We start from the raw sequence: 15,498 nt of genomic DNA on the forward strand, positions 1-15,498 counted from the left end.
TCCACAGATTCAGTAACATTAGCAAGTGGTGGAGGCCAGCAGGTGGATGAGGGAAAGGGGAGGCAGGAGGAGACACTCGAGGCGGCCGCCTGTCCGAGTGTCAGGTGAACTGAACTTCAGGTAAGAAGTTATGACCTGCAGTCTATCTGGGTCAGATATAAACCAAGTTTAGGTGGAGTTTATTTTCGTTGTGCTGACTTTTTCGTACTGCGCGCTAGCTAGCATGACGGGGTTTCTATACAGCTGGGTGGTGCTATGATGTTACTGATGTTGAACTTTATTTTGTTCATAAGGTTAATTATTAGAGTTGCCAACCGTTCCCTAAAAAATCGTCTCGTATTCAGAGAAAATATTACGCGTTTCGTATTGAGCTGAAAAGGAGCACAGTTTGTCCTGGACTTCAGCTACAATGAAAAAGACACAAAGCTGGAGTTATTCTGTGTATTTGCTGCACAGCTGCCTCTTCTTCTCTCATTCTCTCCTGTTTCTACTTCAATCATGAAACTGATCAATGATCAGCTGATCAACTTTTCTCTCTTGTTTGTTTATTGCCCACTTTGCGCCAGAAAGAGGAAACCAGCGGAGGTCGCGTTAAACAACAGCATCACTTTTAAGGTTGATCAGCTGTTGTTAGAATTTATTCAATGTCAATTTCTAGTATCAGCTGATCTTTGCTGGAGCCACAGCTGTAAAAGCTGCTGGTCATGATATCGGTTTGGATATCTGGTGAGAGGGAAACATGAAGAAACCAGGAGATGTCCTTACTGAATCATCAGAGCTGAACAGGTGATGGAGAAACAGGTTTACCTTTTAGGTGACATGAATGAGTTGAAGGGAAGTTGATAGGTTCGTAGCATAAACCTATTCGCTGGAACGTTCAAGACAATTCTACTACACAGCAAAAAGCATTGAACACCAAGCAGGCAAAGTTCTTTATGTTTCTCGTATACGAGGAAGACCAACTGGACAAACGCCGTCCCTTCGCTTGACCCCAGTTGCTCTCGTCTGCTCCCTCGTAACACTGCTCTTTTATTGAGGTTACAGGAATATACATAGGTCCATTAACATATGACGTATACATACAAACAAAGAGTACCTTGCCTGTGCGTTGTGTAAGTATGTGTGTGTGTGTGTGTGTGGGGGGGGGGGGGGGGGGGGGGGGGGGGTGTCAGAATGTGACCCCATAAACGACCTGCTGGTCTGGAAGTCCAGCAGTTCATCTAAACAAAAGGCACTTAGACTAAAACAGACATAGATATGTTTATCCTACCACAAAACAATGAGAGAAGGTACGACCTCTCCCATGCTCCCAGGATGTGGGTGTGAATCCCAGAACACTCTGGAATGCAAACAAAGTCTTTGCAGACTCCCAAGGATCAAACCTCTACCAACGTGACATTGATTATAAAACTCTAAGCATAAATGACAATCAACAATATAACCCTGACATAAGTTCTAAACTGTTTCTGAGAGACAAATAACACCAGGATCCTTTTTTTTTTTAAATGTAGCTGATAGCTGGTAACTGTGCAGGGGCGGGTCTAGCAAAGTTTTGCCAGGGTGGCAGGTGGGGCATTAACAGGGAGAGGGGGGCACAAAGTAGTACTTTTCTTTCTTATTCTCATTTAAAATGTCTAGCTTTTAACAAATAATTATCTGAATCTTACAACAAATGATTGATAGATTGATGCATATATACCATCAAAACAGTGAACATCACTGTCACAACAGCGTTTGTTTTCATTCAAAGGCTTTATGATTTTTCCTATAATGGTGGGCCGGTCTCTAGTCAAAATGCCTGGGCCGATTTTCTGTCCCAGTCCAGCCCTATAAGCAGCTCATCTGCAGTCTGGTGTTGCCTACATCTTCCTACTCGGAAGGCAGAATTTCTGAGTTCTGAGTACAATCAAAAGCACCACGACTGCAGTTTTTGTGTTGGATGTAAAAAGCGCACGTGACATTGTGGCGTAGGCTAAAATCATGGCGGCGGTCAACGACGGTCGAGGCGTGGGATTTCTCTCGTGGAAATATGCATGATGGGTCTGTCTAGCACAGGGCCACTGCTGGAACGAGACAATTTACTACACAGCAAAGCAAGACACAAGTAGGCAAAGTTCTTTGTATTGCTTGTGCACGAGGGAGACCCGACTGGAGCCAGATGTCGTTCCGCCCACTTGATCTTGACTCTCAGCCAGGTTCCCTGTAGCGCTCCTTTTATTGTGGTTACATGAATATGCACAAGTTCATTAACATATGACATTTCATATAGGTATACATGCAGACAAAGAATACCTTGTCTGTGTGTCGTGTAGTATGTGTGTGTGTATGGGGGGTCAAGATGTGACCCCGTGAAGACTCCCCAAAGCTGGTGCCAGGAGTCTAGCGGTCCATCTGAAACGCTAGACTCCTGGCTCTTACACTCAAACAGATATACGTATGTTTGCTATACCATATATCAGCAAGAGAAGGTACGACCTCTCCTAGGAAGTGTGTCATCTATGCCAGAACACTCTGAAGAGGAGTGAACGCACTCCCCTCTTCATGCTACACAGAGTTGTTACAGACCTCTTAAGATGAGACATTCTTTCAATATGCAATCAACTATACACTTCTAAGCATAAATAAGTAAATATTTCTAAGCATAAATGACAATCCACTATATAAACCTGACAATGCACATGATTTTTTCCTTTCTATTGGTAGGTGGCACAGTGCTAGAAGACAATCTTGCTGGCTATCAAGTTACGGAAGCAACACGTTAACAAGAGAATTCTGAGTAAAACCAAAGTTACTTTCCTGAGTAACTAGTTACTTTTAAAGTAACGAGTAACTTGAAGTAACTGAGTTACTTTTGATAGAAGTAACTAGTAATGTAATTAAGTTACCAATTTAAGGTAACTTTCCCAACACTGGTCATCAGCAAATAAAACAAATAGAAAAAAAATCTGACATTTTGCAAATATCATTTATATACATAAGAAATAGTTTTGGTCCCAACACTAGCCCTTGTGGGACTCCACAAACAATGTAAAAACATTTTCATTTCTACTCTCCCATCTTTACCATTTGTTGCCTGTTACCTGTCAGTTTTATGATATTTCATGGTTAATTGTGTCAAATGCTTTTTTCAGATCAAAAACACCCCAACCTTAAATCTCTTACTGTCTCTGGAATGTATTCTACGTTATCAAAGGTTGTGCTGCATCTTCGGATTGTCAGTTAAATAATATCTGATTTCTTCCATTATTTTAGTGCTCAGTACAGTCATCCATGGAAACGCTCAAGGTGAGGAATTTTTCTTTCTTCCCGTTTGTATCATATATGTTGTCTGAACTTGAAAACTAAAAGAGAGCATACTTCTCCCATTCTGGCTTCTTGGATAAATCCAAGGTGATTACTCCCTTAAAAACTTTCAGTGGATGAAAATTCTGCAGCGAGTGATACAGGCAGGGACTAGCAAAAAGAGCACATTTCTCCTATACTGGCTTCTCTTCACTGACTCCCGGTTAAATCCAAAATCGACTCTAAAACCAGTCTTCTCACACCTTATATTAGAGACCTTATAGTACCGAATCACCCCAAAAGACCTCTTCATTCTCAGACTGCTGGTTTATTTGTGGTTCCTAGAGTATTTAAAAGCAGAATGGGAGGCAGAGCCTTCAGCCCCTTTTCTGTGGAACCAGCTCAAAGTTTGGATGCAGGAGACAGACACTATCTCTACTTTTAACATTAGCCTTAAAACTTTCCTTTTTAATAAAGCATACCCACATAGCAGGCAGGTCTGGCCCGGATCTGGTATCAAGCCGGCACTGCTGGTTGACTTCTGGCATGATAAGATGTATGTCATCCAGATATGGGCCAGGCCATGTAAGGGGTCAGCAACCTTTAAGACCCAAAGAGCCATTTGGACCCGGTTTCCACGTAAACGAAAACAGTGGGAGCCGCAAATACTTGTTGACATCTAAAATGAAGATAACACTGTATATATTGTTTTTTACTTTTATGCTTTGTGTGAACGACTAAGGTGTGTTGCTTATGAAATCCATGAAGTGCTACAGAGAAACTTACATTTTATTTATGTAATGAACACATTTTGAACTCTTAAAGAAATATAACAAAAGGAAAGACACCCAGCTGAACTAAAATGATCCATGTAGCAAACAAAAACTGTTGTGAGCCTCCAGCCTTATATCACCTTTGGGCTTTTGGAGCCTTGACCTGATTTTTAAAAAATAATTGAAAAAAAAGCACTATGCTGCTAAAAAAAAAATGAAAATAGATATTTGCAAAATATGTATTTTACCTGGTTAATGTGTGTGGCGGGGCGTGGTCTGAAGCGCTGCTGCAGGGGAGGCGGACGCACCTGAGCGGCACCCGCAATCACGCCTCGCCGCCTTAACGTCTGTGCTCTCTATGCTGTTGTTGGTGTGTGTCGGGCTGTGAGCTGAAAAGCTACAGCCGGCTGTATGCATACAGTAACCGTGTGTGAAAAGTGGTCAATAAAGAGAAGCTGAAAAGCGTGTTCATGGAAACATCGCAGGGTCTGCCGTGGTATGTTTACAATGGGACTTCTGCTCCTGAACCTCTGCGCACAGTGTCTGCAAATCGGGGCTTTCATCTTTACGCAGGACTGTAAGCTGTCATCTGTGAGGGGTGAGCGGTGTTTGTGTGACGCTTATTTTGAGCGATGAAAAAATAATAAAATATAATTTTATTTTTATATTTCAATATCACAATAATCTTACAATTAAGAACTACAAGTTTTAAAAAAAAGAGAAAAAAAAAGAACTAACATAAAAAAATACACTTCTGCTAAATACTTCTAATTTATTTTCCCAAACCACGCGGAGCCGCACTACATGGACTAAAGAGCCGCATGCGGCTCCGGAGCCGCAGGTTGCCGACCCCTGGTCTATGTGATGGCATGCCATATCTGGCCCAATTGTGGTTTGGTTTATGTGGCCCAGGCCCATAGAAAACAGGTCTTCCCCTGATCCAGCATCAAGCTGGCACTTCTGATTGACTGGTGCAAAGAATGACGGCCCTTTGGTGGCCCGGATCAGGTTTGGCAGAGGTAATCCACACATGGGCCAGCACAGGACCTCTTTAAATTGTCTGGATTCAGCCATTTACTTTTATGTTCTTTTTCTAAACTGAACTGCAGATAAACCAAAGGCCAAACTGAGAGCTGATAACACAGCTGTTCCAGTAGGGGGCAGTGTGACCCTGACCTGTTCTGTGAACCCATCATCATCATCTGGATGGAAATACTGCTGGTACAAAGAGAAGTATGGTGTACCTGTGAGACTACAGGATGCAATTTTTCTGTCAAATGACCAAATCAGCGTCTCAGAGGGAGAACTTTACTGGTGCAGAGGGAAAAGTAGAAGATACTCAGAGTATAGCCAGTTCGTCAGGATTGACACTATTGGTAAATTTAAATTTTACTTCCTACAAAGCATTACATAAGATGATGGCTAAACTTTTTCATAATAATGTGTTTTTATTGTACTTTCTTGAACATTAACAGTCCCAATCAGGCCTGTTGTGACTCTGCATCCAAACTGGTCTGAGATATACAGAGGAGAGACGATCACTGTCAGATGTGAGATCCATGGAGGAGACACTGAGTGGGATTATGAGTGGGAAACAAACAGCATGATAAAACCTCCAAATCAAAATGAATACAGGATTAGATCTGCTTCATCATCCAACAGTGGAAACTATCGCTGTAAGGGCAGAATGAAAAGTTCACAGCATGAAACAACAGAGTGGAGTGATTCAGTCACACTGACAGTTTCAAGTGAGTCGAAGATCTTTTAATAACTGTTTTATCAAATCCTCAGAGGTTTCAGGTTTTAGTTAAAGAGATGGATGTCACAACTAACACACACTTCATTCTTTTCACCTGATGACTTTTATTTAATTTTGTATTTATTTATTTGTTTAGTTTTTACCATTTGACAAATAATTTTCCTTCATCACTTGCAGGATAATTGTTTCATATTTGGTGCTAGTAGCTAAATTATCTAGTGAGGTTTTTATAAGCTTGATCATTATTGTAACACTTTTCTTCTTGAATCATGTGACAATGTTTTTCTTTTCCTGTAACATCAACAGCAAGTAAACCCAGAGCCACACTGACAGCACAAAGTTCAATCATACCAGCAGGGGGCAGTGTGACACTGAGCTGCTCTGTGGAGGGCTCTGCTGGCTGGAAGTTTGACTGGTTCAGACGTGATTCAGTCTCTTCTAAAGCTCAGCTCATGAGAGGAAATGAAGCAAACAGAGTTATTAGTGTCTCACAAGGAGGTCTGTACCACTGCAGAGGAGGGAGAGGAGATCCAGTTTACTACACAGAGGACAGCAGTGACGACACAGTTATGCAAAACAGTGAGTTTAATTGTTTTATTTCTGCCAAACTGAGACAGATCAAGTTATGTGATCTCTGCTGTTTGTCTGTTTCTTTTTCCGACTTGGAGAGGTGGAAATGAGAAAATAGAAGAACTTCAGTGTCATTGTGACAAAGTGTGCACTCTGAAAGAGCCCTTGTGGTTCTCAGAGAAAAAAATCATTACAAGCCTTCAGTTTATTTGAATCATTTTAGCATCAACTATTAAGAAAATAAATGAGCAGCATAATATTCACATGGCTGCAGGCTCTCTTCATGTATGTTTCTAGACTGACAATCTAAAGTTTTATATGTTCATTTTTATTAAACTCATTAACGTTCAGTTTACCCACACTGATTTGCTTGTTAACCTCCAAGTTCATATTATGCAAAGCAGACTTATTCCAACACAAGAATATCAATAAAAGATGTTAACTGTATATATGGGCGCGTGTGTGCAACGTGTCGAGTCTGCTATATATTGCCTCAAGTGTCCTGTCTGGGTAAGGCAGGCGAAATCTAAAAACGTACCTTTGTGTTGCCCGTTGCTGGCCTGAGTTTGGGCACATTCTACAAACCTGACGCAGAGAACAAAGTGAACAACACCCTACTTCATTCAGCTGTATGTGAACACGCAGCCTTTTCATAACCTCTGTCACCCAGAGACAAAAGCCCCTTTTCCATTAGTACCTACTCGGATCGAATCACCATGGAACGCCACAACTCGACTCGGATTGACTGGTTTTCCATAAAAATCTAGTACTCCCTAACCTGGTTGTGGTTGTCGTCATAGCAACGTGTCCAATAATAAATAATAAAAACAAAGATCGACCAAATGGACCAATACGGCAATACCACGATGATCCATTTGGCAAAGTAAATCCATTGGGTATCCTTGTTGGTCTTCAGACAACAATTCTGATGGCTAAAGAACCAAATGGGACAGGCAAAAAAAAAAAAAAAAAAAAAAAAAAAAAGCAACGTGTCCAAGCATGCTGCAACATGGATGCTACAAGAAAGGTGGACATTGAGGCAAGAATATACCTGCTGCTCGGTCTATGGCTTTCCGTCAGACTCGGGGACCACTGCCGTTGTGCTTTGTAGCCGTATCTGACAGATTTCTCTGTAAGATCATGAACGCTCTTGGTCCCTTTCGACATTTGTTAAATCATCTATCAGGAACCTTGTGGTAACAGCCCTATGTCTCTAGCAGGTCCCTGAGGTCACGGGATCAGGGCCTACTTGTTATACAGCATGCAAGGCTGAGTAAGGGAAACAGAGCAGGTTGTGGAACTCTCTTCCTCTGAACTAGCATAAGCAAGGGTTTTACAACAGTGGGAACACCATCGCCTGTCCAATTTATTGAACCTATCTTTTCTTTTAACTGTCATGATGTCTTTTTTTTTTGTATTTTTGTTTCGTGCCTGTCATGATCTTCAGAGCCCATGGTGACTGATGGATGGTTGAGATTTAAAGGGGCCAGGAGAACAAATTAAAGTTTCACGTTCTTTAAAAAATAACTGTTTGATGTTTATAACCCACGTTACTCTGTGTTAGGGGCACCCTGACTATCTGGTTGGGTATAGACAATTAGAGGGAAATTGTGCTAGGCTGTGTTAATGTCTGACAGCACAGTGTGCTCTAGGCAGCCACCGTTTCTTGAACTGGAACCCTGGAGCCCCTCTTCCATACCTGCATCAGCCAGACAGGTGAAGACATTTTTATAGTTGTTGGTGCCAGGGTTAATTGCACTGGGGGTGTCATGGACCCAGATCCATCTCTCAGTCGTCAACTTGTACATTCCTACACCCCTACATAGCGGGCCTGATAGCCCTCGCATGTACAAAGTATATACTTGTACATTTTACAAAAAATGTTGTGTTACAGTTACAGAAATTGTAATGTTGTGACTTTGTTTTCATGTTTAAACATTTTGTCTGTGAATCAACTGTTTTGCAGTCACTCTAATCTTATGTTAATAATGGCAGAGTTTTTATGTTTCTGTTTGTCTCCTAACTGGATCATTCTTATGTGAACAGTTCCCAGTAAGCCCACTGTGACCCTGCAGCCATCCTGGCCTCAGATATACAGCGGTGAGACAGTCACTGTCAGATGTGAGATTCAGGGAGGTGAAGGAGCTCAGTGGACGTATGAATGGAGACAAAACAAGTTAAACACACCTCCAACATCCAATGAATACAGAATCATCACAGTTACTGAGTCTGATGGTGGCGAATACAGCTGCCGGGGCAGAATGGGATATTTCTTAACACAGTGGAGTAAAATCATCACACTGACTGTATCATGTAAGTTGGAGATGTTTCATCAAAAGCTAAATCCATTGACAGCTCTTCTTTATTTTTTTATTATTTTTATTGCACATGTGCAGTACTAGTTGTTGCACCAACATATGATGCAGTTGCTTCAGTTTCTTTTAGCATGTTATCTGTTTTTGAAATGAATCTTAGAGGTTTCAGGTCTGGCTTAAAGAGTCTGGTCTCATGAGCAACACACACTGCTTTTTCACTTAAGCCCCTTTTCCATTAGTACCTTCTCAGATTGACTTGCCATGGATTGCCACGACTCAACTCGGATCGACTGGTTTTCCACTACGATCTAGTACTACCTAACTTGCGTGGTTATTAGGGGTGCAACGATACACAAAATTCACAGTTCGGTTCAATACTTTGGTGTCACGGTTCGATATTTTTTCGATACAAAAAATGTTCATGCCTTTTTAATTTATCATTTATTAAAATTATAAATATATATTTTAACTCAAAAGTACAGTTTTTAAATTGAATGTTGCTGAAACAACAAAATAAAAAAAAATCTGATCGAGAAATCACTCATCTTTGGAAAGGAGAGTTTATTACAGAGAAATGGCTCTTTCCAAAATAAAAGCTATACTATACACTTCTTCTGGGCTATACTCTCAGCAGCATATTAAATATATCAGGTCCCCATAAGGAGAATCATGTGCTAACGGCTGTCTAAATGACTTGGGTAAAGTTTGCAGCATGCGTGCTTGTTGTTTTTGTCTGCTTCCACTTGTCTTTGCACTAGGATGCTGTCGGCGTAAATGTGCAGTCATATTCGTTGTGTTCCCAGTAGTGCTGTCAGCGTTAATCTTGTTAAAATGACATTAACACCATAACGCGGCAAATCTCCGTTAACAAGCTACCACGGATCGCCCCGTGCATGGGGCTGGACGGCGTCAACATGTTAACAAGCTAACTGCGCTAACGCACTAGTTCCCACAAATTGAGCATTGCGTGGCACATCCGACATACTGTTTTACTTTTGTCCATGACTCGCTTACCATCAGGGTCATGCTTCACATGAAAACCATGATAGTTCCAAACGCCAGATCTGAATGAGGGTGGGGGAGGTTCAGTTTCGGGTAGCATTGAGGCAGTTGCCATGTTGCAACGAGCTTAGCTTCTGTCTTGCTAGTTTGTGCTGCGCTCAGTGGATCTGCACCCGACAGTGCAGCCTAGGCGGAGTAGTCGAATGCAGATCCACTGAGCTCTCAACACAGACAACATCGTCAGAAGAAAAGAATAAATAAAATAAATAAATAAAAAATGTTGTATTGTTCGATACATATGGGTACTGAAACGAAAGCACTGTATCGAAGGGGTCGATACGAGTATCGTTGCACCCCTAGTGGTTATGTACTAACATCCAAGTAGGTACTAATGGAAAAGGGGCTTTAATGAAGTCTGAACTGCAATCCTTGAATCGCTACCTTATCGTGGTGGAGGGGTTTGTGTGTCCCAGGGATCCCAGGGGCTATGTTGTCTGGGGGCTTTTGCCCCCTGGTAGGGTCTCCCATGGCAAATTGGTCCTGGGTGAGGGACCAGACAAAGAAGACCCTTATGAAAAGTATATCGAGGGAACAGTTTACCCTGCCCGGGATAGGGTTACCGGGGCCCCGCCCTGGAGCCAGACCCGGGAAGGGTGCCCGAGGGCGAGCGTCTGGTGGCACAGCCCGAAGAGGAGACATGGGCCCATCCTCCCGCAGGCCCACCACCCGCAGAAGGCGCCATAGGGGTCGGGTGCATTGTGTGCCAGGTGGCGGCCAGGAGCGGAGGCCCTGGCGGACTGACCCCCGGCTGCCAAGACTGGCAATAGGGACATGGAATGTCACCTCTCTGGTGGGGAAGGAGCCTGAGTTAGTGCGTGAGGTTGAGAGGTACCGGCTAGATATAGTCGGGCTCACCTCTACGCATGGCTTGGGCTCTGGAACCAGTCTCCTGGAGAGGGGCTGGACTCTGTCTCAGTCTGGAGTTGCCCCTGGTGAGAGGCAGCGGGCTGGGGTGGGTATTCTAATATCCCCTCGGCTTGCTGCCGGTACGTTGGGGTTTTTCCCGGTGGACGAGAGGGTTTGTTCCCTGCGCCTTAGGGTCGGGGAATGGGTCCTGACTGTCATCTGCGCTTATGTGCCGAGTGGCAGGGGCGTGATTGGGAGGAACGGCCTCCCTGATCTGAACCTGAGCGGTGCTTTGTTATTGGACTTCTGTGCTAATCACAGTTTGGCCATAACGAACACCCTGTTCGAACATAAGAGTGTCCATAAGTGCACGTGGCACCAGGACGCTCTAGGCCGTAGGTCGATGATCGATTTTGTAATCGTATCAAAGACCTGCGACCGTATGTTCTGGACACTCGGGTAAAGATAGGGGCTGAGCTGTCAACTGATCACCACCTGGTGGTGAGTTGGATCAGGTGGCGGGGGAGGACGCTGGACAGACCTGGTGCACCTAAACGCGTAGTGAGGGTGTGCTGGGAATGTCTAACAGAGGCCCCAGTCCACGAGATCTTCAACGCACACCTCCGGCAGAGCTTCAACAGCATTCCGAGGGAGACTGGGGACATTGAGTCCGAATGGACCATGTTCAGTGTCTCCATTGCCGAAGCTGCTGCATTGAGCTGCGGCCACAAGGTGGTTGGTGCCTGCCGTGGTGGTAATCCCCAAACCAAATGGTGGACACCAGAGGTGAAGGGAGCCACCAGGCTGAAGAAGGAGTCCTATCGGGCTTGGTTAGCCTGTGGGACTCCGGAGGCAGCCGACAGGTATCGACAGGCCAAGCGGAATGCAGCTCGGGCAGTGGCTGAAGCAAAAACTCGGGTGTGGGAGGAGTTCGGAGAGGCCATGGAAAAAGACTTTCGGGCTGCCTCGAAGAGATTCTGGCAAACCGTCAGGCGTCTCAGGAGGGGAAAGCGGTGCTCTACCTGCACTGTGTATAGTGCTGGCGGAGCGCTGCTGACGTCGACTGAGAAAATTGTCAGGCGGTGGAAGGAATACTTCGAGGACCTCCTTAATCCCACTGACACGTCTTCCGAGGAGGAAGCAGAGTCTGGGGATGAGGGGAATGACCCGCCAATTTCCGGGGGCGAGGTCACTGAGGCAGTTAAACAACTCCTTGGTGGCAGAGCCCCTGGTGTTGATGAGGTCCGCCCCGAGTTCCTGAAGGCTCTGGACGTTGTAGGGCTGTCCTGTTTGACACGCCTCTGCAATGTTGCGTGGAGATCAGGGGCAGTACCTGTGGACTGGCAGACCGGGGTGGTGGTCCCCATCTTTAAGAAGGGGGATCGGAGGGTGTGTTCCAACTACAGGGGGATCACACTCCTCAGCCTCCCGGGGAAAGTCTATGCCAGGGTGCTGGAAAGGAGAGTTCGTCCGCTAGTCGAACCTCGGATACAGGAGGAACAATGCGGTTTTTGTCCTGGTCGCGGAACACTGGACCAGCTCTTTATTCTCTCGAGGATACTTGAGGGTGCATGGGAGTTTGCCCAACCAGTCTACATGTGTTTTGTGGACTTGGAGAAGGCATTCGACCGTGTCCCTCGGGGTGTCCTGTGGGAGGTGTTGCGGGAGTATGGGGTGTTTGGCCCATTGCTACGGGCCATTCGATCCCTATACAACCGTTGCAAGAGCTTGGTTCGCATTGCCGGCAATAAGGCGGACTCGTTCCCGGTGGGTGATGGGCTCCGCCAGGGCTGCCCTTTGTCTCCGGTTCTGTTCATAATTTTTATGGACAGGATTTCTAGGCGCAGCCAAGTGGCGGAGGGCTTTCGCTTTGGTGGCCTCAGAATCTCATCTCTGATTTTTGCGGATGATGTGGTTCTGTTGGCTTCATCGGGTGAGGGCCTCCAGCTCGCACTGGAACGGTTCGCAGCCGAGTGTGAAGCAGCGGGAATGAGGATCAGCACCTCCAAATCTGAGGCCATGGTTCTCAGCTGGAAAAGGGTGGAGTGCCCACTCCGGGTCGGGGATGAGTTCCTGCCCCAAGTGGAGGAGTTAAAGTATCTCGGGGTCTTGTTCGCGAGTGATGGGAGAAGGGAGCCGGAGATCGACAGACGGATTGGGGCTGCAGCTGCAGTAATGCGGACGCTGCACCGGTCCGTCGTGGTGAAGAGGGAGCTGAGTGTAAAAGCGAAGCTCTCAATTTACCGGTCGATCTACGTCCCTACCCTCACCTATGGCCACGAGCTGTGGGTAGTGACCGAAAGAACGAGATCGCGGATACAAGCGGCAGAAATGAGCTTCCTCCGAAGGGTGGCTGGCCTCTCCCTTAGAGATAGGGTGAGAAGTTCGGCCATCCGGGAGGGGCTCAGAGTAGAGCAGCTGCTGCTCCACATCGAAAGGAGCCAGCTGAGGTGGTTCGGGCATCTGACAAGGATGCCCCCTGGGCGCCTCCTGGGTGAGGTGTTCCGGGCATGTCCCACCGGGAGGAGGCCCCGGGGCAGACCCAGGACACGCTGGAGAGATTATATCTCTCGGCTGGCCTGGGAACGCCTTGGTATTCCCCCGGATAAGCTGGAGGAGGTGGCTGGGGAGAGGGAGGTCTGGGCCTCTTTGCTTTTGCTGCTGCCCCCGCGACCCGGCCTCGGATAAAGCGGATGAAGATGGATGGATGGATGAACTGCAATCGACAATATGGCCTTCTTTTTTTGGACACTGTTATGTAAAAGTAAATACCGCACATTTTACTAAAACTCTTACAGTTACAGTTTGAAAGTTATAAATTAATATATTGTGACTTTGTTTTGATGTACAGTCCTAATTGTATCCTTCTTATAAAAATAAACTATAGTTATAATACATTTAAATAAAAAAATCATAAAAATATAAATATACCCCCCCCCCCCCAAAACATCAATACAGAATTAACTGGGTTACATTCTTATTACTGATCAAAAAAATTTGTTTTGCTTCAAATTATGCTTCAAAATTCAAATGGTCTTATTATAGCATTTGAACTATGCATTCATAGAATTTATAGGGTATTATGTTGCCGAACAAATGAATAAATGCCAGTCCCGGCGTTTCCCGGGCATGACAGATCCCCATGTACTAAATAGAAGCAAAGGAGTTGAATTGAAAAGGGGAGGGAGTGTGGGGAACGTAAATGAGAATGAACCGCTTGTGGAACTGGGAGAACCTATATAGATGAGAGCTGGAAGGAGCCTGTTTGGAGGCATGGTTTCACTCCTGAAATTCTGATACTCAATCTCCAATTGTGAGTCAATATTTTTTGTGACATTGAATTCAGAGTTAAGAGACGAAACATTGAGAGAAAATCTTTGTTGAACAGATCCTGTCCTCACTGTGTCTCCATCATGGCTGAGTCCTGGAGCCTCGGTAACTCTGAACTGTGAGGTTGAACATCCGTCTGCAGGATGGAGCTTCTACTGGTATAAAGCTGTTCCTGATCTATCAGAGAAATCCTCCAGTTATGAGCTGCTACCTGATGGCAGTGGGACTGCACAGGACTCCTACATCATTCATGGACAGACACACACAGCAGGATATGTGTGCAGAGCTGGAAGAGGAGACCCAGAGTATCACACTGATCACAGTCAACCAAAGTTTGTCTGGTCTGCAGGTCAGTTTGTAATCTTTGATCTGTAATAACGTCACAGGGTGGCTGTAGCTCAGGAGGTAGAGCTGGACACCTACTGATTGGAAGGTTGGTGGTTCGATCCCTGGCTTCTCCAGTCTGCATGTCAAGTATCTTTGGGCAAGATACTAACCCCAACTTGCTCTCCAATGCATCCATCGTACTTAGAAAGCACTATGTATAGATAAAGTGCTTGTGAGAATGGGTGTGATTGGGTGAATGAGGCATGTTGTATAGAGCGCTTTGAGTACTCCATGAGAGTCGAAAAGCGCTATATAAGAATCAGTCCATTTACATATGTTGGACATCTTAGTACAGATCACATGACAGATGATGAAGACATTTGTTGGCTGAATGATGTAAACACAAGCAAACACTCTCTTACACAGATTTAGTGCATTCGGATAGTGTGAAGATTTGTGTAGCGCATACTGTACACCTCTGTGTACTGCACACTGTGGACAAACTACAGGAAAGCAGGTTTACAAAAACTTCAAGTAGCTTCTAATGATGCCCGAGATTATTACTGAGAGACCCAGATGGTTCAGTGCAAGTGACTTCATTTAATGTTGTATTATTGTATGTATAAAGTTATTGTTGCTTTAACAACTATGAGATTTTTTTAATGTGTAAACACTGATTGACTGACCAAATACCTTAATTAAAATATTTTCACTGATCTTCAGAAGATAAAGTAGTATTTTTACTGTGATATTTTGAATGCTAACATCTGTGAGCTTTGTCTCTTCACTGCATGTTGTTTCCAGATGTTCATTCAGCAGCGTCTCTCACAGTGAGTCCTGACAGAGTGCAACACTTCACCTCTGACTCTGTCTCACTGACCTGTGAGGGAAACTTCACTGAGTGGAGAGTGAGGAAGTTCTCTGAGGACGGCCGACTCTCTGACTGTTGGAGAATGACTGGATCCACATGTGACATCAACACATCAAAGTCAGATACTGCAGTGTACTGGTGTGAGTCTGGATCAGGAGAGTTCAGCAGTGCAGTCAACATCACTGTACAGAGTATGTTATTATACATTTACTTCTTGGATCTGAATGATTTAGACATCAAATGAACATTTGTCCCAGCTTTGCTGTATGTGGAGTAATTATGTGGTAAAACAAATATGACACATACCGTAGATTTTAAATATCCAAGATCAGATCTTCATGATGAAAAGCATTTGTACAATCT

At 44.7% G+C, this 15,498-nt stretch overlaps 1 protein-coding gene across 1 annotated transcript; it reads left to right on the top strand.

The window, feature by feature from the left end:
- The first annotated feature begins 6,159 nt into the window (after window positions 1–6,159).
- On the top strand, window positions 6,160–15,379 carry LOC101470291 (Fc receptor-like protein 5). Its single transcript, XM_076882210.1, has 4 exons — window positions 6,160–6,393; window positions 8,431–8,697; window positions 13,996–14,286; window positions 15,069–15,379. The coding sequence occupies exons 1-4, from the start codon at window positions 6,267–6,269 to the stop codon at window positions 15,377–15,379; spliced, it is 996 nt and encodes a 331-aa protein (XP_076738325.1). The 5' UTR covers window positions 6,160–6,266.
- The last annotated feature ends 119 nt before the right edge of the window (window positions 15,380–15,498 follow it).

Source organism: Maylandia zebra, linkage group LG3, assembly GCF_041146795.1.
Source record: "Maylandia zebra isolate NMK-2024a linkage group LG3, Mzebra_GT3a, whole genome shotgun sequence".
In the NCBI taxonomy this organism is placed as follows: Eukaryota; Metazoa; Chordata; class Actinopteri; order Cichliformes; family Cichlidae; genus Maylandia; species Maylandia zebra.